The following is a 24,178-nucleotide window of genomic DNA, read 5'->3' as shown; positions in this document are numbered from 1 at the left end:
TCAGGAGAAGAGCTAGAATAAAGAACTTTCTTAAGTCAGTAGTTGGGTAAGTGTCTTTGTTTTGTCTTTTTTTTTTTTTTGCTTTTAGTTTTATGGACTCTCACAGATTGTTAGCTTGTATACAAGCTACATTATGTCTCTAAACACATCTCAAGAAAACACATCTGCAAAAACTGGATAAATTGTCCCCCATGCATTTGCTCTTTTTCTGTAGAACAGAAATATTGCTATAATAATATTTGGTACTTTTCTCCCTAAATAAAAGAAACAAAACTTTTCTACAGAACAAGACAGTATTGGATAAGCGTGCCTCTACAACTCTATTCTGTTTAGCTAATCACTGCTCTGGCAATTTCGCATTCCCAAATATTGTTTTCCTGAATGTATTGCATATACCTGGACTTGGAGCTGAGATGGTTGGTTATTAATACAGGGATGATTTTCCCTCTGAAAAATTGTTGCTAACAAGTACATAGAAATTTGAGAACATCTTAAGAGTAATGATATAAAAAGAAATATTTTTTCTTAATGCACTTAATCCACAGTACAATGAAGTTTATGTGTCATACAGTGGAGGAAACTTAGGTTTTTACATCTAACTGCAATTGTTTATAGACAAACTGAGAATTAAATCTCAATCATGCTCTGTCACATCTCTTTAGATACACCTGTAGATTTAGGATTGTCTGTGATATTACTTGGGGATACATTATTTATGGAGTTGCCTTTGGAAGCTCTGAGTATATTTAAGGAGGAAGGAATAAGTTCTGTTTCCAGAGATTTTTCTCTACAACTTCTCTACAATCGACTACACTGGGCTAAGTCAGGTACTATTAGATAAACATTTTTTCCTTTAGCATAATGATGCATAAAAAAGATATCTAAAAATTTAAATATTAATTGTTGTGTATATTTTACTGGAAGACAAGCACATGCAATAGGTTTTCAGTATCTTTGTTGGACTAAATAGTGCAGTAGAATTATTTCAATATTGTACAGGTTGATTATAGGAGCAGTGGTAGCTAATTTAAAATAACCTTGACACATTAAAGAATTATGTAAAACTTAGTGGAATCTAAAACTGTAAACAAATTTACGAGCATGTTGTTAAAACTTCAAAGGTATTTTCAGCTGCAATGAAAAAAAGGAAGTAAGAATTCACACTTCTGTAATTTTTCTTTATCACTACTTTAAGACTTTGCTTAAAACAGCAAATGTAAAATTTTACTCTCTGAAATACTTTCCTCTCAGTTCTTGTGCCACACCTGGGCAAAATCAAATCCCCACAGGCTTTATGAACTTCTCGTACTGCTGACACTTATACCCTACATAAACTCTAGCAAAATGAAGTTAAGTAAGGTAGTTGGGCAGCTGGTAAACTTCTCCTTATGGCATCATAAAACTAATTTCTTAGATGTAGAAGTGAGTCATAAATACAGGCACCAAGCCATTTTGTATGAATCAAAGATACCGTCTATTAATAAAGTTAAAAATTTTAAGCTGCATTTTTCTCATATGTAGAGAAAACCACATAAAATTATTAAAACTAGATGGTCCAAGATAAAAAATAGACCAAGTGTAGAAAATCTCACTCTGTAATATGAAAGTGTGTTGTTCTAGAGAGGTTCTTGTATTGTGCACATATCTAAAATATTTAGTAATATTTAGTCTCCATTATAACCTGTTCTGTTCTTCCATTTCACTCCTTCTTTCTAAAGGGAATGATTTTTAAGTAATCTGAGATTAGCATATTTTTAGTTTACATACTACAATAGGCCTTTCAGAAATACAAGTTTTAGAACATGTAGGATTTTTTCTATTTCTGTTTTTCCCTTTTTCAGAGTGGAACTTATGGTTACATAATTTAAGAAGTAGACAGATGAGAGGAAGCATAGTTGAAAAGTCTCTTCTTTCAATTATGACAGAGGCCACTGAATGAGGAAACATGAGCAGTATAATCTCAAGCTTCCCTGAACTTCCAGGGCATTCTGTAATAACTGGCTGAGATGTACTCTGGGTGATAATCCAGTGAGAAACATAAGACAGTTTTTTGTGCTTTCTAAAATTCCCTTAAAGAAATAAAAAATCCAATTCAAATATGAAATTTCCCTTTTCCTTTAGATCTCTGTGTGTCCCACAGAAGCTTCAATTATCACATTAACATCAACAATTAGTAGATATGGTAAATTACTTAGAAAGTGCTTTGATGATCGCTGTTTAACTCTAACCAAAATTGGCAGTGTAATGAAGCATTTAATGTCTAAGGGATCACATCTCCTCCTTGTGTTCCACTTTAAAGACTTTATTTTTAGGCAATAAGGCTTGGGTAATGTCCTTACCTTCCTATGTTTTGAAATGAATTTTTATCTTTTTATTTTAATCTATTGCTGTTATTATTTTTATTATTATTCCTAGTAGTACTATTACTACTACTACTTCATGATGTTAAATATGTACAGTCCTTCAAGGACATTTATTTGCTACATCTGCCTATCCATTAATTTTTTTCTTTTCATTTTCACAGAAACTGAATTTAAAAGCAATGTTGAAACATCTAAAGGAAAAACCACAAAAGCTAATCAGAAAAAGAATATCCAAATGGTGAACTTTCCACATTTTTTGTAAATAACCAGAGAACTTGCATAAAAAAGTGTGAAAGTGGGTTGAATATAAGCTCATTATGTGTCCTAGAATTCTGAAGTGGTGTGAATGTCTCATAAGTCCATAAGAGTTTTGGTTCCTATTGATTTTGCAAGGAGTTTTTCTTTGACGAGTAACACTTTATAAGTAGGACACATTTAATAAACCACAAAGGAAGCTGCTTAAAGTTACTTAAAATAATTTATGCAACAAAATATTTTATTTTATATAGTGATTACATATGCTTTTATAAAGTTATATTTATATTTGCATTTATATATCTATACATGTGTGCACACGTGTGTATGTATATATGTTTAATATATGTATATGCATTGTAGCTAATGCAGACTAGTTTATTAATTTCCACTGACAATTGAGTACCATGATGCTTTTAAACTCAGATTCAAAACTTTGTTAGTTCTTTGTCATAAGTAATGTAATATTCTTAGTATTTAATTGAAACTTTAACATATAAGAAAATATGTATTATTTTTAATTGTAGGCACCACTTAATCGTGATCTATCTTCTAATTGCTTGCCTGTTGATACATGTAATTTAAAATGTATCCTTTCACAACCTATTGGCTAAGTGTATCAGCTACATTTCCTTCTTTCGTTGTTTGAATGCGTTGTTTGTGATCAACTGTTTATCAGATATTGTGGACCCTTATAATGAAGGAAGAGAAGCAGGTAATATATATTAAATAATATTTCATTCTCAAACTACATGTGGAATTTAGAACTGTTTTGTACCAAAAAATGAAGTTGTGACATCAAGATGTTGGCAAAAAAGCATTCCTTTTCATCAGAACAGCACAGCTTATCACTTGTATATGGTGCATGTGTGAAACAGCACAACTAACCATTAATGGAGGCTTTTAGCTTCAGAAAGACAGAAGGGAAGGGTTTGGGCTGGAAGGGACCTATAGGCTCATCTCATTCCACCCCCTGCCATGGCAGGGACCCCTCCCACTGTCCCAGCTGCTCCAGCCCCAGTGTCCAGCCTGGCCTTGGGCACTGCCAGGGATCCAGGGGCAGCCACAGCTGCTCTGGGCACCTGTGCCAGAGCTGCCCACCCTGCCAGGGAACAATTCCTTCCTGATACCTAACCTAAATCAACTATGTTTCAGTGTAAAGCCATTCACCCTTGTCCTGTCGCTATATGTTCTTGTAAATAGTCTCTTTCCATCTGTCTTGTTGGCTCCCTTCAGTTGTTGAAATAGTTACTAAGTCCAAACAGATAGCACAAGAAGCTACAGAACAATCAGTAACATAACAGAGTGTGTCTCCATGTGTTTGCAGCTCTCCTTCACAGCAGAACAATATAAAACACTTCATGTGCTCAATATCTGACTCTACAGTGTATCTTTTAACTTATACTAGTATGAAAATGTAGTCAAAAGGAGAACATTGCTTATCATTAAATGTGCAATGTCCTTGGAGAGAAGAGGTGATTTTGGAGTCTTGTTTCCTGAAATCAGGACTCTAGACACTCAGTTGGTTTATCCACTCACTTAAGTCCTCTCTGAGCCCCTGCAACAGATCCATATGAGCAGTATTTGTTTTCAATTCTTTACCCTTTTTTCAGGATACCTAAAATTTTTTCTTCGTGTCCTTAACCTGTCTACCAAATAATCCTTGTTCATTATAAGACACCTTTCAAATGGGCATCCCAATTTTACTCTGAAAACGTCACAATTGTTTTTATTTTACAAGCCAGACTAGGTTTCAAAAAACATGAAATCTAATGATCATTTAAAACACCCTAAATGTAATAGTGTCATTTTAAAGTTATTGAAATTGAGATTGCCCAAAGTAGTTTGTGGTATGTTCCATTCATAATGATGAAATTCTGTTGTTACAGAAGCTTCAAATCCTTCCCGAAAAATAGAGGAAATATTAGAAAAATGCTATGACCTATTTACAGTGCAGTGGGAAGGTGTTATTGGCAATATGTATGCTCCAAGGTATGTAATATTCTATCTACTTTCTTGTTTTATCCATATTTCTTGTTTAAAATTGTACTTTTTTCAGAGACTTTGTTCATAAAATAGGGTTGCATTTTTCTGAGCTGATAAACACATAGCAAACCATTGTTGTATCAAACACAGATCTAGGTTTGTAGACAGAGTATTTTAGAGATGTGAAATAGAGTGCTGCAAAGAGATTCAGGCAGGTTGCTTTTGTCAGAATTGGTGTATATGTAAATAATCTAATTTTGATAGAAAGTCTTCTGGTGCAGTCTTTGATGAATACACATATGTGAGGATAAGTGTAATTTCTGGCTTTGCTCATAATTGTTTGTAAATCCAAGCTGTAAAACCAAAGCATCTCCATGCACCTTCAGCCAACTGTAAATGGGAGTGCAGATTTCAGAAGCACAGTAGTACAGCACACAGTTTCCGATTTCAAACATTGATCATGAAGCTAATACTGTTTTATGGAGTCTACTCATAAACACACTTTGTTCTTTATAGAAATACATTACTTTTAAGATCATAGCCATAGAGGAATAAAAGGGATCTCAAGAGGTCAAACAGTGACAAACCTTATGAGAGAACATGGCCATCACTGGAACTTCCTTCCTAAGTGCTAGTTCAGCAGTCAGTCCTTTGGAATTTTGTCTACTTAGCTAATACCACTGAGTAGGTATTCTACTACTTTTCATAAAAATTGCAAAGATCATTATTAACAAATTGCAGGTTTTGCTGCAAGCTGGCCTGATTATCCACATCTCTTTTTAAAAACTAATTGCTCATGTTCTGGTGGGTATACACATGACTACTCCCTTTGAATGTCAGACAAAGACTGTATTTTAAAGCTGTACAATACGTACTGTGATGATTTTTTAAAATTTTGGTTATTTGATGAAGAAGCTGGTATTTATCTAAAAACACACTATGCCTCTTGCTCACTATTACTGAGTAATCATTTTAATACAAGAGCACAGTATTAATAATCCATATGAATTATTACACTTCTCACAGAATTCTGCAGCCATGCTTATCTTCTTGCTTTGCATGCTGATTTTTGTTATTATTTCTGGAGTAAACAGCACTGAACTGTTTGCTATGGATAATTTTTGAAAACTATGCTTGTAAAAGAGCAACATGAAAGTAATGTACTTTCTTGCTTCTTCCTTCCTCTCAGCCAAGCTGAATGGAAGCAGCTGCTGACAAGCTGTAGTGCATTTCTGTTCTATGGGATGGAGAGATTCATGTCTCATGTGTCGCTTAACTGGTTGGTTGCTATGAACATCACAAGTAAGATAAACAAATTGAGAAATATTTTTAATTATACCAACTTTGATCCCTAGACATGTCCTATTGTATCATTATCACAGTACTGATGTTGGTAATTAAGGGCTTTTTTCTAGATCCAGAGTTTTTAGTCAGAGAACCTTTGTATTATGTTGGTTTTATTCTGTTGCACAGCTTTCTTGTAAATTCTCACAAATAAACTTAGTCCTTCTTCAGTTCCATGTGTTGGAATTTCTTAGGTTTCAAAAATTAAGTCAATATCTAATGATTTTCTCAGTAAACCATCTCATTTTCTTTGGAATTTAGTATTTGGTTGCAATATATTTTTTAATAGTAAGAACAACCTCTGCAGTGTGGCTTCAAGTGCCAAAATTTGTAAGTCTCTGCTGTGTCAAGCAAGACTTGTCCATCAAGGCTGGGTCAATGCTGAAGGATTACTCTGCTATTACAGAGCATTTGTAGACTCTGAGGGGGTATCTTTTCTCTGTTTCTTCACAACTAATTAGTCTTTCTGTTATAGCATAAGGCGTAGATTCAGGACTAGTTTTTCAGACTAACAATCTTTATTTATCCTCCTGTTTTCCTTGCACATCTGGATGAAGCTTGATTTCGGAGTTGGGCTGAATTTGTCAGAGTAGCTATATTGTGTTGACATGTGAAAGTGAGGACAGTACACATCAGATTGTGAAGCCCTGTAGAGCAACAGGAAGCTTCTTCATGAAGCTTTGATTTTAAAAGTGATTTAAATATCTATATGTAAATATTACAAGAAATAAGAAAATATGTTTTCTTTATATACATAGATCATGTCTGAAGATGGTGTTTCAGATATCAACAGACCAGATATTTACAGGTCTGGCAACTTCTGGAAAGTTGTTAAACCTTGCCCTTTTCCCTACTCTTAAAATATACCGGGGTTAATTCTGTCTGAGATTTCTGAAAGCTCTAACCTAGACCAAATATTATGAAGCATTCGGTTTGGTCATTTACATGATGAAATAAAATACATAATTGCTAAATCAGAGCATGAGACCAGGCTGACAAAGAGAATGCAGTGATTTAGCAAATCCTGAAATGGAAGATTGTAATACAAATTAACCTTGCTTTATGCAGGGTGTAATTTGGGAAAGTCTAGTGGGAGATATTATACTTCAGGGAAAATAATCAGTTAATCATTAATAAATTAAGGTATGACTGTTTAAGGAGCAGAGTTATAGAGCAGACTCAAAATGGATCACAAATTAAACAATGTACCCTTGCTAGTGTTAAAAATCCCCCAAGGTCTGTATAGGGGTAGCTATACAGGAGTGTCGCATGCAAGCTGTGTGAAATAATTTCCCACTCTACGTAGTATTCCAAAAGTCTCAGCTAGAGAAAAATATCAATCACATAGAGTAAGTTACTGCTGGAGAACATTAGAAGTGTTCAAAAGGCTGTACCACAGCTTTTGTGCTTAGTTTTATTAATTAATATATATGCATTGGTATGTTTATATGCATTTAAAGCATGCTTTCAGAGGGAAGATTGACATATTAAGAGGATATGTGATAGAAGTGTTAAGTGTGTCAAAGACTTTCCAGGCAGAGAATTTACTTCTCATCTGCTTGAGATAGAAGAATAAGTAACAGATTTAAGCTACAGCAAACCAAACAGTAGGCAAAACCATTTTATTTTGAGAGTATTCTGAGTTGTTTCACTGGAGACCTTTAAGGAAAATAAGGCATGTTAGGGATGTTAACTTGGTTGTTAAGTTATGGAGAGGAGCTGATACAAAAAAATTTCAATACCTGCATACCATGAACTCTTGCAAGAGTTCAAAACTACAGAGTTGGGTCATACAGGTCATTGGCTGTATATAAGATGGTATGTGGACTTCATTGCCAATTATGCTAATGTGGCATAGGGAAAAAAACCCTGCAAAACACTATGAAAAAGTGTAGCAAAATTACATGAAATAAGACTAGGTTGACTATTAGTTTACTTCTACATAATACTTGACAATTGCAGCTGAAATATGTCGATTTTATACTAGTGGTTTAGAGTATGTTCAATAAAATAATTAACTTACAAAAGGCCTGATTTACTTTAATTATTATGCTGGGCATTATTATCAGTGCAAACACCATTGCTATATTTTTTTTCCAGAATGCCATTTGGTGATTCTTCTGGATCTGGTAAGATCACAACAAAGTTACCAAAGAATTGCAAACTCTGATTTCCACAAAAGGTAGGTAAAGTCAATTTTGGTAAAGTCAATTTCCGTAAAGTCCACAATAAGGTAGATCATTTCAAAGCAAAGTTAAAATTTTGAGTTATGAATATTATCCTTTACTTCTATGAGAAAAAGAGCTTCTTTATAGGACTAAATAGGATGAAAGCTCTGTTAGAAGGCAATGATAAGAAAATATGACACAGAAACCTTGCTATATTACACGTCTCTCACAAGTCTGAGAGCAAGAGTCTCAAAATGTTCTGACTGAATATATAAAATTTTCCTTTGACAGATAAACTGCTAAGAGTCCTTCTGAGGGTTCATACAAGGAAAAGTTTAACAAGCTGATTTTTATTTAAACAAATTATTATAGCATGTAAAATAACCCGTTCAGAACTTTTAATATTAATTGCAGCTTTATTTAATCTTTAAACACATTTCAGTATTTTCATTGCTTTTAAGTTGGCAGGTGGTAGGGTTTACATTATTTTATTGCATATCCATTATGAATTATTGACAGATCCCACAGTATTCTAATTTTATTCATTAATTATTTAGTCTATGCTGAATTTTAAGATAGCCTGATCATACTCTTGAGGAATGAGATGCCTTGCAGAGGGATGTAGATAGATTGGAGCATTGGGCAATCAACAGTGACATGAAATTTAACAAGAGCAAATGACAAACTCCTTACTGGTGACAAAGTAATGCTGGACACAAGTGTAAACCTGGAGAGGGGCAGCCGGAGAGCAGCCCTGCAGAAAGGTACTTGAGGCTGAGCTGACACTGTGCCTGGGCAGCAAGTGAGCAAAGCACATCCTGCGGGCAGAAATATCTCTTGGCTTTTCTACTTACTCATTCCATGAAGAAGAAATAGAAGAAATAGAAAAAAAGTCTCTAAAAAGTAGTTTAATTAGTGCAACAATGCCTAAATTAAATCTAGTTATGTGTGAGACAAGTTATACACATATCTACATATGTAAATATGCAGATTTCTGAGTGTATAAACAAACACCTGGTATTTTTTAATATCTTTTTTGGTCCCAAACAGCCATTTCCTAAAGTAAACCAAAACACAATTCCTTAAACAAGTTTTTCAAATTCGAAAAGTTTGAAGTCTCAGTTCAATAGTTTAATAAATTTATCAATAAGACTTAAGTGTTTAAGTCCAAAAGCTTCCTGAAAATTTAGAATCACATTCATTTAAAAAATGAGTCACATAAACTCCATAGACAATCAGATAGCATCTTCCCAAAAGATTGCAGAAAACTTTCATTATCATATTTTGATAAAATTACTACAAAAAACATATCTGAATAAAACCAAAATGCAACCTTCTGTTTACTGCATACTTAGAGTATCACTCCCCTTTTATGACTAAAATAATTATGCTGAAGATGCTTACTGAAATATTCAGCAGTAAAAACTCAAATCCCACATTGCATGTGATTTGCTTTTAAGCCTCTGAATCAACATCATACTTAGGACAAAGAACAAGGTTTCAGTTCCTGCAGTATTTTATGTCTAAACATGTCTTTTCACACCTGATTCTCAATCTTTGGACTATCTTATAAAAGGTATTCTGCAGTGTTTTGTAAAAGTTAGGGTCTTACTACTCCTTTCAGATTTCCAGAAATGTCCAGAACTACAGTAATATGACAGAGAGTAAACCCCATGATAAAACTGCTTCATGAAAAAATGTAGAGACAAGGTTACCCAAATTCATTATATTATTAGTTGTAATAAATTCAAAGTGCCATATGAATGTTGGAAAACACTTGATGACCAGCACAGAAGAAAATGCACTCTGACATTTTCTCCTTCTATCAAAAAACATTGTATATTTAGTTATATTTTTATATATTATGTACATTTTCTTTTATTGATCTCATAAATTCTGATTTTTAGTTGTCAACGTATTGCCCTAGAGAGACCAACAGAGACAGCAATCCTTCTAAGCCTTACAGGTGTTGGTTCTGTAATAGCCACCCAGTGGTACACGAACTTGGAGGAGAATGCAGAAAGACTGGAGACCTTGTTTGAGAGTGAGTGCTTGTGTTTGCCTCAGCTGGTGTGTGTATTGCTCCAGACCCTCGAGCATGTGTGCCCAGGCCCTGTGTGTGCCTGTCTCCTGTCTCCTCTTTCTTTGCTCCTTACCAAACTCTGCCTGCAGTTCCCATAGGAGCGGAACTGCATGCAGAGGCCACCATGGGGCTGGGAGGTTATCTTTCACACAGAACACTAACCTACTTAAAATGGATTTGGTGGGTTGTTCATTCATGGTCATATGGTAAGAATAGGGTTTATATGGTGAGAAGCAGTGCCCCGGGACACGGCCATCTGTAGTTACATAAACTATGGGGGAAACATCCCCTGGATGTAACTTACATCTGCACAGATACATTGCTTAAATCTGTAAAGATATCCTTTTTCATTAAGTTTTAAATGAAAAACCATTTCATGGTGAAAGCACCAGGCTGTATGGTTGATATTTTCTTGTTTTTCAAAACTTTAATTGAAAACTCATGGAAACTAACATTTCTTTTCAGATTTGCTGAGTTTTGGTAAAACGACTGGGCAGACAGTTCGTGTTCTTCAGAAAAGTAGAAGTCGCAGGAAAAGGGATTCCATTAAAAGTAAGAGTTAAAAGGCTTAGTATGATAGACTGGCTATAAACACCAGCTAGGACCTTTAGATAGGTAGTTCACAGGTGTAAGTGAAACCTTATAGATGAGCTATTACAATTTTCTCTGGAACTTCATAAAAGAGCTGGGAGTTGGAAGACCACCAATACAATATCATAATTGGAGTAGCTATATTTTATATAAATAAAATTTTGGGGAGGCTTTGACCAAAAGCTAAATATTTTCTCCACTGAACAAATAAGGTAGTGTTACTAACAAGGTAAATCAATAACACAACATAAGCAATATCAATGGTGTGGGATTATAAACTGCAAAAAGATCAGTAGGATCTGCAGAGATTTTAGTCTGCATTGTACACAGTACATGGCATACTAGACATAAAAAATATCTGGCATCTTCTTGGAGAGAGGGGAAGAATTTCTGAGTAAAACAATTTCTAATATACTGTCTATAAAATTGTACTGCTATTTTTCAATGTGCAGGACTTACCTTTTAAAATAAGGTTTAATAAAATAAATTTTATTTATAGCTTGCACTGTCATAGAATTGAAGAAAGAGCTCAGATCATAAATATTCCCTAGTTTTCTGTGTTTCTTTTTCAGAAAATGCTTCTTCAATATAGTGACAGTTGTTAATATTTTTAAAAGAATGTTAAAGAACCATAAGTATTAATCAAAGAGAAGATGTGTTGAATGATAGCACATCATTCTTATATTTAGCCATATTCAGAAATAACAATGGTTTTTAATACATTTTTATAGTGGAAGCAGATTCTCACAGCTCTCCTGGAGAAAAAGTAGAAGAGCAGTCTGTTTGCACTTCCTCAGATCCTCCTGCAAGTCATCCATCATTTTTTAATTGTGTGCTCTATGGTTTACCCAACATAATTCTGATGTAATAAATTGTGTCAATCTTTTCATGCTGATCTAAGGAGAGGTGAGATTAAGAAAAGGTACATATTTGCTGCTTTCGGGGGGCTGTTTCAGATGTAAACAGTTTGATATTAGAATTTCAGAAAAATAGAATATATAGTTCAGAAATTTCAGTTAGTGCTCTAAGGTTTTTTTAACTTAGCGAATCCTTTAAAAATTTGGTTAGTAACAATATATTTTAAAGAAAAGTGGGCTTGATGCATGAATGGAATTGGAATGTATGAATGTCATTTCCTTGGCGTATTTTATTTTCACATGGACAATTAATCAGAAACAGCTAGAAAATTTATTAAGTGACCTTATTCTGAATGAACTGATCTTTTGATGTGGAGGTAGTTGTATTTTAATTAGAAAACAAATTAGTGTTAAATAAAATGGTCAATTATTTTTGCTTTATTTTCCTGTGTTTTTCTTTAATAACATTCCCAACATAATTCCTTCCCAATATCCCATCCAGCCCTGCCTCTGGCAGTGGGAGCCATTCCCTGTGTCCTGTCCCTCCATCCCTTGTCCCCAACCCCTCTGCAGCTCTCCTGGAGCCCCTCCAGGCCCTGGCAGGGCTCTGAGCTCTCCTGGAGCTGCTTCTGCCCAGGTGAGCCCCCAGGTGTGCCAGGCTGGCTGCAGAGGGGCTCCAGCCCTGGAGCTGCTCCTGCCCAGGTGCCCCCCAGGTGTGCCAGGCTGGCTCCAGAGGGGTTCCAGCCCTGGAGCAACTCTGGGGCTTCCTCTGGACTCACTCTTATACTTCTGATTCTTGAGCTAGATGCAGTTCTCCACCTGGACCTTCAGAAGAGTGAGAAATTATTTTTATTATATTAATCAATTAATTGTTTTAATGATATTAAAATACTTATCTGATTTTTTAAAATAATTCTAAAGTATTCATTTATTTGACTATAAGCCCTTATTTTTTTTTTTTACAATATTATATAGTGCTCAGCAACCTGGAGGAAAAAATCCTACCAACTAATGACCCAGAAATAAATTACAGTAGATACACCTTAGGACATATGAATTCTCTTGTCGAATAACGTTGGCACAAGCCCAAACAACAAGAATAAGAGCTTCTGAACATATTTCATCTACATGGCACTACATCATTCCCATGCACTGTATTCATTCATACAAGAAATATTAAGCAGTTAGTGCTATTCCATGTATCAAGGGCTTTAAAATAACTTTCTGAATTATGTCTCAGCAACATAACAAATCACACTATCAATTAGCTTCTATAACAGAAATGACATTTCATAATATATTTTAGCATGAAAAGAATTGGTCAGCTAAAATTTATATAATCTCAAAAATGTGAGGAAGAAAAAATCATGGTGAATTTACTGATGATATTCCAGGACAAGAACATAATTTGAGTTGTACATAGCTGTCCAAGAAGAGTGTGTGGTTCTGAATAGTCTGCAGTAAAAAGCTGCAGTAAGTTTGCTACAAAATTAATAACAAGCAAACAAGAAAAGCTCTGTCATTAGTCCCTGGTGTAACCTCTTTAAAATGATACTTCCTTAAGCAGTCATTCAAGGATCTCATGGCACATGTGCACCTCTCTCCAGACCTGCTGTGGCTGGTCCTGCCAGCAAGTCTGCTGTCCCTGCTGTGCAAAGGGATACGGTGGAGCAGACACCAAAACAGAGCAGCAGCTGCTGCAGGTGTTTCCAGGCAGGGAAATTGGAGCAGGTTTGTGTGTGATGTACTGATCATTCCCATTATAAGACCATTCATCTTGAGTTTGAACACTAATTTTGTGATTTTACAACCTTCTAGGCCTTCCAGCCTGTGTTTTGGCACTGTCTGACCTGGAAGCTCTCCCAAAATAGGGTATCAGAGGGAATTCAGCCATCCTATATGAGTGTAAATCCTTTCTTCTCCTGCATGTGGATGAAAGACCAGCTCATCACTGTAAAGTCACCAGGAAGTCACTCAACCCTTAAAGTCCCTCTTGGGTATTAACTTAGGCCTCCAAATGCAGTGACTTCATGTGGATATAGTGACAGATGGCATTGACAGAAAATTGAAGGCATGCCTATGTGCCCTGAAATGTTTACTGGTTGGTGGAAGACCCAGATTGGTACTCAGGTAATAAATTGATGGAATACTTCTCAGCTAGTGATAAAAGAGTGTGTGGGACCTTTCATGAACATGGTAGTAGGATTTTCAAAAGTAGCAGGCACAACAGTCTTCACTTCAGAATAAGAAAAGAGGAAACATATTTAATATACTGCAGTTTTCCAGATGGTTACTTAAGGCTTATGGTTACTTATGACTTACTTAAGAGGAACAATTTTAGATCACTTAATGTCATTTTTATAAAAATGCAGTATGGAATGTTAACAATATTTCTGGTGGATAAAATATCAATTCTAATATTCCCTGAAATATGAATCTTGATACCTATTATTATATGTATGCATACTCTTATATATACTAAAATAAACATTGTAAATGCAATAGCCTATCTATGAAGAAATGTTTTCTTCCTCTGCCAAAAGAGTGCTTGAAGTCAGTGCTGAGTTCAAACAGTTGAAGCCAACAAAATAAGGACCCCTTTCAGAAGTAAAGGCCAATATTTTGGGCTAGGAAAGTACAAAAAATTAAAAGGGTGTTTTGTGACGGTGTCCATTGCTATGGGAAATGTTTAGGAAGATATTTCTTTGTCATTGAATATCTACTGTGATTTCTTTTCCCTTTGCTCCATATGATGCTTCAGCCTCACACATGATGGCAGAAGAGGGTGAAAACTGTCAAGATTAAATTGAAAGTGAATTTGTACTGAGCTTGAATAGTGTCCTTTCCAGTAACTGAATGTTCAAAACTTGTCACTTTTCTTGATAGTCTCATACTTGACATTGAGCATTTGAAATGGTTAGGAGAAACTAGATACTTATAAAATTGTACAGCTTTTCTAAAAATCAGGGCTGCACTAATTATTTTGTGTTTATTGTGTTTATCTCCTGAAAAGGCATAAAAAATATTTTTATAATGTTCTGGCTTTTATAATTACTTAATTTTCTTAAAGAAATTGAAATTAATAAGTTTCTTAGCAAGGTGGATGGTAAAGACTTCTGGTTTTTACAGGCCTACCATAAGCATAACAATTTCACAATTCCAAGTTGACGTAAGTTTTCTGCGCTATAGGTACACTGAGATAAGCTGCAGATAATAACAGTAGAATCTGAAGAATCAGATAAACTGAACAATCAGATTAATTATTGTCTAAAATTATTTTTAATTTTGAGTGGGTTTTTTCTTATTTTTGCCCAAGTATGTCAATTGTGAAAGGAGTTCAGGGAGAGATCCAGAATGCATAGAAAAAATATTTTTTTTCTGAGTTTTTCAGAAGCGCAGATGGTAATTTCCCTTGACAATCATAAACTGTACTGGCTTCTGTGTGAAAATATTATGTAATACAGGTGTTTTATTGTCTGCTTTTTGATGCCAAAGTTTTAAGAAAGACATCAGTGCTCCCAATGTGTTTTGATTAGTGCAATGAAGACATGATCATAATCCATCAGTAAGGGAGAACAGTTTCATGTTGTAGGACAGACGTGTTCATTTGGAAAACTGCAAGCAGTGGCTTGGAGAACAACCTCTTAAGTACAAAGGGAGTTTGATGAGAGAACAGTGACAGTGGAATTACAGTTAAAACCTGTAATCTGCAATGCCCTGGAAGAAGAATGTAGAGAAACAAGTTTGTGATGAGAACATTTAATCTGCTCAGAGCAGACATCTTGACCTTCATTCTGGCAGTAATGAGCTTGTCTGCAGGAGTTCTCAGCATTGTAGAAGCAGCCAGAACAGTCTGTTCTCCCACTGATGTGTATTAATTACCTGTCAATACACCAGTGGAGAGAATTAACTGAGATTTTCTGATGGAACAAAAGAATGGGTTACAGAAATATTTGCTGTTCTGTCATGTCCTCAGAATTTTATCTGAGCCTGTCACTCTTGAAGTAGGTTACAGAGTAGAAACTGAGTATGGAATATACTGCAGCTGAGGTATGTAGATGACCACCTGTACTTTGGTTAATCCTGACAGTGAGGCAGCAACTAATTTTCATAGATCCCATAGATGCAAGGTACTGACATAGAGTTTGAACCTTGTCATTCTGCATCTGAGCCTCTCTGGGCTATTATTTTTTCCTGATGATTAGCAAGTAATCCTGTCACTGTCACTAACAACACAGGTGCATGCTTTCTCCTGCACTGCTTCTCAAGAAGCTCAGATACACATGGATACAGAGGTGCAGACATAGAGTGGAAACAGACTTCTTCAGCTGAGGCAGAATTCACCATGGAGATACACTGCCAGTATGCTTTGCTTATGGTGTGGCTGCTGTAGCAAAATATCACTGATGTAACTATCTTCTGAATTTTTATCATATATGGAACAGAAGCTGTTTCCAGCTTTAAGTTGTAACAGCATAACTTTAGCTTTTCATCACATGTGATCTGTGTGGGAACCAGGGGCACCAGATAGTTGAGAGGTATTTAATCTTTAAGGATTTGTCCCTTGCCACTCCATGACACGCCTGCATGTACAACTGGATGCACAGTTTGTGTATGCAGAAAAAGGAAGACACAGCCCTAGTGACCACCAGAATGTCACAGAAGCCAACACTGAGATATTTGCAACAGGTTTTGCTATCAAGTATTTATACACTGGTTGTCTTCCTGACACAAAAGCATATACTACATTTTCTGGTCCAGCAGAAACAGAATTTAAGCCCTACTATTCCCATACGTAAAAGAAATGTTTGTTTTGCTCCTTTGGTATAGTTATATCTATGCCCTTGGGCAGTATCTGTGTTTGCACCTGCACACTGGCTTCTGTGCTGATTTTATAGTTTTCAGTTTTTTTTCCTCCAACACAGTTCACTGGTATTTCTCCTGAATGACATTGACTTTTATTTAATCTGAAAATACCTATGTAGCATTTTTTGGTTATTAGTATTGAAAGATGGCATTAGAATCTGAAGTGGGATGCACATTGAAATAAATTTGTACTGGAATTCCACAAAACTTTCTGCTTCTTCATCAGTGTGATTCAAGGGACATGGCCTACATCTGGCCTACTCAATCAAACAGGGCTGTGTTGGCCAATATAATCTAATTGTTTGACATTTTTATAGTAATTCATTGAGACCAAAGAGAGATGACTACATTAATATCTTGATGTAGCTAGATAATAGTTGAGATAACACTGGTATGCCAAATTGCTGAAAGGCGCTTAAATTCTCTCACAGATTTTTAACTATTTGTGACATAGAAAAGGAAAGAGACTTCAATATAATGTAATAAAAAGAAAAATTAGTACAATCTATAATACTAAGTATTATAATAAAGAACATTACAATAAATTTTCTAGGAATCTTCTCTCCACCAATCATTTAAAATCATATTTCTAAATAATTGAGATGAGAATTATTGTTAATGTTAATGACTCTGTTTTCTTGGATAATCATTTTCACTGAGGTCATAACTAAACAGAAACGTTCTAGCCATATAATATGTATATTATTCCTCTAGCTAGACTGTGAACAAATATGTCAAATATGTCCGCCCTGTGCATATCTGTGGGAACACTCAGGCTGGAATGGTGGTTGAGGAACATCAGGACAGTCTAAACATATGTGAATGCTGAATCTGCTTAGGCTTAGACCTCATCTCACTGTCAAACCCTTCTCTCCTTTGCAAGTGCATTTGTTGGGGGAAGGAGTCTCCTCTGAGTGGGATGCCAGATCTGCAAGTAAGAGCAACCACAGGGAGAATATTAGAAGTGTTTTATTTTGGAGGTGTTGCTCTGAACACAGTAAAGAAATGAATGGAGAAAGCAGGAAACAAAACAAACAAACAAACAAAAAGTAGGAATTAATACTCCATCCAAATTCAGAAACTGAGAGAAATGTGTTTCTCAAACTTGGTTTGATTGATAGTTGCATTTTTGTTTTCAGAGCCCTTGGCAATAAAGGTTCAGTGTGGGTAAGGGCAAGGTCTTTTCACTCAAAAGTGAAAGAAACTCAGATATGTGGTTAAGTGCATTTTTACCAAAAAACAAGGCAAAAATATTTGCAAAAGGAGCAATGACAGTTGCTTTATAATGTTACGTTAATTTATCTGTTTATAATGAGATACAAATAGATGATTTAGAAGCTAATCTGCATCAGAGCTATGACGGAATAATCTGGTTTATGGTGAACTTCTGGTAGAGCTGATCTTCAGTAACAATCTCTGCCCCTCTCCATGCCATTGCACTTTGAACAAGAACTCCTCCAGCAGTGTTTTGCAGTACATGTGGTTTTAGGAGAAACAAAATCTGCATGTTGAGACATTGGTATCTTCAAAAAGCAGTAAGGGATCCCCAGAGAAGCTGTGCTGTTTGTTACCAAAGCAAGAACATGAACATTTTGAAAAGTGCACCAACACTACATTGTGTCTAAGCTTTCACCATCATCCCTGCAAGTGGGTGATGAGGTAAGCTGATCTTATGACCTTTTAAAATGTATCCTTTCTCTAAATCTGAGGCTATGGAAAATAGCTTGAACAATGTACTTACAAACTTCAGTATTTAATCTCTTACTGAAATTATTTTTGAAAGCTATTTTGGATATTTTCCCCCATTCCCAAATCCACTTTTTTGTTCAGGTTTTTTTCTCAAGAATATACAACTTTAAGAACAGATTTGTGTGTTAGTTTTTCCATGAGAAAGAACTGACACAACTATAAATGCAGAGTAGCTCTGGTGGGCCACAGCAGAAGACATGGAAATGAGAAGATAGTGATTCCAAACAGAGCCTGAGCAGAGTTTAGAGGCCTCAGCTCTACAGACCTGTTCATTAGCCTGAGTGACCACTCCATACCCTGTGCACATGCCGTGACATCAGGATACACTTGCCTTAAAAATGCACCTCTATGGGCTCATTCCCAGTGAGAGAGAACCGTGGTGTGCCAACTAGAAAGTGCAGCATTGCACAGACACAAGATGGGCAGCTCTGTTCACTTGGACATATCATAAAGACATCAAGAACAAGGTTGGAACACTTCATCCTGGATAGGGTCTGGGTAGCATGTCATGACCTAAAAGGAGAGATTAATTTCATGCTGAAACATGAGGTCTCCAGCACCAGAAGGGTCCTAAGATTCCTGTTATCTTTTCCATAATTTCTGGTTTTCACTCAGTGAAATGTTTAGCTAGGCTTCAGTGTTGTTGCCTATCATACTGTTATCCCAAAGGAACCAACATGACCTCAATAACACAACAGTAACTCTTATGGCAACCATAATTTATATTAAAAAAACAAAACAAAAAACCACATATTTCCATTGCAAACAAGTAGATTGATGAAGTATTGCTGACATTTGCAATTGCCTCCCTATGCCACGGAAGATTTGTAGGAAGGGCTGCATCTTTCTCCAGGTTACACCATTAGGATGCAATTATCACAAAGCAAAGTGGTGTAGTGCTACGATGCTAGTTTTGCAAACAATAGACAATGCTACAAAATTGTTTTAAGAAATGTGATTTCTAGGTATACTCTTGGTGGCAAAATGAAAATTCAAGGACACAAGATGCTGTTTATTAGCTCCCAATCAAGTGTAAGCAAACTGACTTTGGCACTGTTAACACCTTTTATTCATGAAATCTTAGGTCTTAAAAGCATCCATTGCCTTAATTACTTTTCGTATATGGCAAAATGTTAATGTCATGCTCTTACCACATACTGCAAAAATGTGTGACTTTAATCACTGTGCACAATTCTGAAGCCCTAGTTTTGTTTGTATTTCCAAAATTTTTTTACTGTGTTATTGAAAGATTTAACAACCAGCTCCTGGGAGCCCTGTAATATTTTGCTCCCAGGCTGATACTGTTCTGGTTGGCCCACCATGACAATGTGTCAAGGTGTTCACACTTTTTAAAATGTACTTTCTGACTGGTAAGTAAGAAAAAAGGTATCCTCTTCCTGAAAAGCATTACTGATGAAAATACCCACTGATTCTATTATTCCTTGCTTCTATCAGAGATGGGTACATCTCAAAGAGATAGCTTGCTGTTTTCTATTGCTTTCCATACATTTTTACATAATTTCCATGCATTTTTTACATTAGTTTTTTCTTTGCAATTACTTAATTTTTGTTGCTTTACTTTGTACTACACAGCTATACTTTACATTTCCTCACCTTCTCCAGAGATAAAATAATTCTGTTGCTTTTAATTAAAGACTAGCACTTCTGCCAATTCTTCATGATTTAATATATGTAATACCATTAACTTGTGATTAACCTAGGTCAATATATCCTTGAAATAGAAAATCTGAGTCTTAAATGCAAAAATTTTCACTTTCAAATTATATCTGGCTGTTTTAATGGACTAATGAGCACAAAAAGATGCGTAGAATTAATAAATTAATACCATACTCTTCCTATCTCACAGTATTTCCAAAACATTTTTAAAAGGCATATACATCTGTTCATTGTTCTACTACAGATACCACAGGATTAAAGAATGGTAAAGAATATGCCTGTCAGAATAAGGATCAACATTTGTGTTTAAGATTGAGTCTTGCAAAAGTTCAAGCCAAAATTACACTCTGAAAAGCAGTCACCTCAAAATTCTGTGAGATGAATAGGAAAACCATACAGTCTTTTGCAGTGAGTTCTCACATGTGCAGCTCATGATTTTATTCGTAGACTAACTCCTCTCTTTGGATCTTAAAATCCCAGAATGAAATCAGGGCAATGGAATCTGAACATCCTTCTAATTAGAAGATAGAAAAGGATTCAAAGCTGCCTAATCCTCTCCTCTTCTGCAAAGGACCTTGTAGAAAAGGTCCAAAGGGTTTTGTAAGATGCAAAACAAAGAGCATGACTGTCCATGGGTGTGAGTGCTGTGAGGGGCACAAGCAGGAACAGATGGCCAAGCAGTTCCCTGGGCATGCCAAGGCCAGAGTGGCTCAGGGACACGCTCCTGTGCCTGTCCCTCCACCCCAGCAGGCAGCTACAGCTCACCTCCTGACGAGCAGGGGAGTCATACAGAAACCAGCCTCTGTGACATATCAGGGCTTCAGGATATGCTCGGTGCTGGATGTCCGTGTTATCTTTTCCTGGCCCTCCAGCATCTCCAGCTGCTGCAGGAATGGTTCTTTACTTCCAAGTCAGCGAGGTACTGCTTAGTGACTAGCTTTGACCACAGGTATCTCAGGTAGCCCCAACTCTTTTTAAACGCAATATAGTTTTTCAAACATTAACATAACAGAAATCAAAAAAAAACCAATCTGATAGAAACAAAATGTCATTATTCTGAGTAAAATAATTATATTTTTTGGAAGTAAAACTGAACCATGGATGGTTCATTCCATATCACATCTCTATAGCTAAGGCCTGTACAGAATGGAGCTAGTGTAGCTTCTCTGTACCATTATGGAACATTATTTGTCCCAGCTGGCATTGTTCTGATATCTTCTCTAGAAAGAATGGTTTCCCATCCTAAAGCATTTAAATACAGTCAGCCTTTGCCTTTTCTCCTAAGATGCATTCAATTAAAGCTGAATTTTATATAGGATTAAAATTCCAATGTGCCTTAGCACAAGCTTAGTTCTTAGCAACATTTCATAAAATGATCCCACTTTGTAAAACAGAAGTCTGTCTTTATTACACTCATAATCTGGTATGGCTTTTCATGTGCAAGTGACATTCCACTAAAGCTAAATATATTGCTGCACTTCATTGTGTGGATTAAATATGAGATAGAATACAGACACAGAAAGCTGGCAATTTACATTAGTTTTCACTATTTATAGAAGCAGTATTTGTGTTACAGTCCTTGCTTCTGAAAGTGAAGGTGTATGAACAAGTTAATAATTTATTCTGGAATCAGCAGCCCAATTAAAGCAGTGAGGGTGCGACTTAAGCAGAAACAGGCACTAAAGGAGTGGAGGGACACACACCTGCTGCAAGTTGGTTGTGGATTGGGAAGAGAAATGCAGTGGAGGAAGGGACTCACCTTATGGCTGGGTGCTTGACTGCACCCAGCCAAGCAGCTCTTACCTGCACTGAGGAGCCTGGGATCTCAAAAGCTGGTGTCCACAGGACCCCAGCGACAACATATCTTTATAGTAGGTGATTGTAACAATGAAATACACTACAGTGCGTTGCATTCATGAGCCATCTCCTGCTCTACATGGGACGCATTTTGTTTTCTGAAGCTGTCAACAGAGCCAAAGGATGTCAGCTCTGTGTTCATCTCCAGTTTTCCTCTTCAAAACAGTGCTATGAACTGCCACGGGCGTCCTCTCGCTGCCTCTTCTGCCCTCCGTTAGCATTGCTCTCTCTGAAGTCAGCTTCATGTTGGACTCTGCAGTTTCTACAGCACTGCAACTGAACATTTGAATCAGACACTGCCTGAACTAAAAAGGTGGAAAAAGAGGTAAGTCAAAACACGTAAGAAATGTAAAAACAATTCTATAAATCAATCTGCATATTAGCTAAAGTCTTGGAAATTCTCTTATGAATCAGTTGGGAATATAAAAAATAACCCTATAAAATAGATTTGCCTATGCCACCACGAAGGACTCTAAACCTAAATATTAACTATGTTCTGAAAAGAGCCAGTCTTAATCTAGAAAATAATTTTTCTTTTCTGCTTCTAGCTAATCATATCTAATGGACATAGTTGGCCATTTCTCCAGACTCATGCTTTCATATACTAAATTCCTGGCTACTCAAAGATGGGTTTCTGTTGTTCTCATCCACAAACAGGGTAAAGTGTAGCACACATCTACATGGTTTGGGAGATCAGCGTGCTGTCCACAGGATGTGAGATAAGCAATAGCTCTCTCTGCGGGACTGGATAAATAAATTCACCATTTCTTATTCAACAGTTATTTTGCTGTTTTTCTTTATTTAATTTATGTGCTTGATACCATCACTCTCAGTTGCTTTATTCATTGCAGAAATCTGCCCAGGTTTATTATCACGTCTGTTATCACTGTGAGCGCACAGCGCTCTGGTTCATCCCCATGTCAGGTTTTTTTCCTGCATCCAATCCTCTGCCCTCATTCCAGAGAAAAAAGCTCCCTGTTAAATGGGCATGTGCAATACTTCCAGCCCCCCTGCACATAAACCACAAATGCCTCATTCCCCCAAGACAAATTCAAGCTTTGAAAATGTGCACCCGACTTCAGGATCAACTTAATGGTGTTGCATTCTTAAAGAATTATTGAAATATACTGGGACAGTCTTGAGAACATAATTTTCATACAGGAAGCTAACTCATGTTCCCTAAGGGCTGATTTTCCTTTATAATATCTAAACCTAATAATTATTAACATTTATATTTCAAGAATGCTCAGAGATTTACACTATCTTCCACCAGGCAGATTATTTTTTCATTCTAAATGCTGGCTATTGTAATGCTTTTTAGCTAACATATAGGTAGGTAGAAATAATTCATTATAAAGCAAGACAAAATAGCAAAATATGAGTGTTAGAGACACTCTGAGAGCATACAGTACCTGTTTGTTCATAAAGACATAAATAACTGGATTATAAACTGTAGCTGTTTTGGAAAAGAAGGCTGGAATTGCTGCCAGACTAGGATCCAGCTCAATGGAGGGATATGTGGTGACTAGGACAGAAAAGGTAGCGTATGGCATCCAGCAGATTAGAAAGGCAACGATCATAAAAACAACCATTCTAGTCACTTGTCTTTCAGGTCTCCTGGCAGCCCCGAGCCTGCCTTGTGCATATGACACCTTTTAAGAAAACAGAAAAGATTCTAAAAAACAAACAGTGAGCTGTCTAGCGGCCATGCTAGAAGGAAAGACCTGTTCTTCCCAAGAGCAGCAGCACAGAGGGATGGGTGCCAAAGTTACTGCTGAGGGACACAAATTACCACATACCAGCATTAGTAAATTTTTCTTCGCTTAACTATCTTTATATTTGTATTGTCAAAGTGAAAAAGAAGGACCATGTCATAAGCAGATAGTGAGCTGAATTCAAACACTTTCTATTCCATGTAGCTTTTGCAGACAGCTGGGTGTCTGGCATGGGTATTACAGACAGCACTGCTGAGGCTGTGCAACCTCCTCACCGAGGGGCAAATTCACACCAGGGGAGTCTGTCTGGCTCAGTGGTGCTCCATGGCCTTCCCCAGAAGAGCATTTATGATCTAATTATATCAGAATTAAAGTGGGATTAGGGCATTTAGTAGGAATGCTCTCCCTCTTTTCCTCAGTGATCATGCAAGAAGCTTAAGCACAGAGGTTCATACAGAGATTAGCTGATGTCAAACAGTGTCTTTCTGGGAAGCATCCCTGTCTGGTTTCTGATGACTTAGAGAAAAAAGGTGCTGTTATGAAATGTTATTTTACACAAGAAATCATTAATAACTCTGTATGGCTCCAGAAAAACCTGATACCAGATCTTGCAATTGTTTATAATAAAATAAGATTTGTTTGTATAATGTGGCCTTTTAACTTCTGC

The 24,178-nt window shown here is 36.3% G+C and overlaps 2 protein-coding genes across 12 annotated transcripts in view; one reads left to right on the top strand and one right to left on the bottom strand.

Annotated features, from left to right (window-relative positions):
• CFAP46 (cilia and flagella associated protein 46) overlaps positions 1-12,084 on the top strand; it is a 67,444-nt gene extending 55,360 nt beyond the window's left edge. For 7 of the 11 annotated variants that reach the window (XM_085583042.1, XM_085583043.1, XM_085583041.1 and 4 more), the window contains 10 exons: positions 663-827; positions 2,525-2,601; positions 3,146-3,206; positions 3,298-3,333; positions 4,508-4,610; positions 5,794-5,906; positions 8,049-8,130; positions 10,024-10,160; positions 10,665-10,751; positions 11,522-12,084. In XM_085583042.1, the coding sequence (XP_085439168.1) occupies positions 663-827; positions 2,525-2,601; positions 3,146-3,206; positions 3,298-3,333; positions 4,508-4,610; positions 5,794-5,906; positions 8,049-8,130; positions 10,024-10,160; positions 10,665-10,751; positions 11,522-11,658 (998 nt within the window). In that variant the 3' untranslated portion in view covers positions 11,659-12,084. Of the gene's footprint in view, positions 1-662; positions 828-2,524; positions 2,602-3,145; positions 3,207-3,297; positions 3,334-4,507; positions 4,611-5,120; positions 5,289-5,793; positions 5,907-8,048; positions 8,131-10,023; positions 10,161-10,664; positions 10,752-11,521 lie in introns of those variants that run through there. The other 4 variants (XR_014956211.1, XR_014956213.1, XR_014956212.1 and 1 more) reach the window with 4 other exon arrangements.
• Positions 56-24,178, bottom strand: part of LOC110477039 (vertebrate ancient opsin) — a 38,128-nt gene continuing 14,005 nt past the window's right edge. Inside the window, exons 4-5 of the mRNA XM_085583049.1 lie at positions 23,209-23,448; positions 56-22,101 (exon numbers count right to left, since the gene is read on the bottom strand). Of these exons, the coding sequence (XP_085439175.1) occupies positions 21,904-22,101; positions 23,209-23,448 (438 nt within the window). The 3' untranslated portion in view covers positions 56-21,903. The remainder of the gene's footprint in view (positions 22,102-23,208; positions 23,449-24,178) is intronic.

The sequence above is a fragment of the Lonchura striata genome, chromosome 6 (assembly GCF_050655825.1).
Source record: "Lonchura striata isolate lonStrDom1 chromosome 6, ASM5065582v1, whole genome shotgun sequence".
Taxonomy (NCBI): Eukaryota; Metazoa; Chordata; class Aves; order Passeriformes; family Estrildidae; genus Lonchura; species Lonchura striata.
The sequence above is the reverse complement of the archived record's forward strand: the minus strand, read 5'-3'. Positions and strand labels throughout refer to the sequence as shown.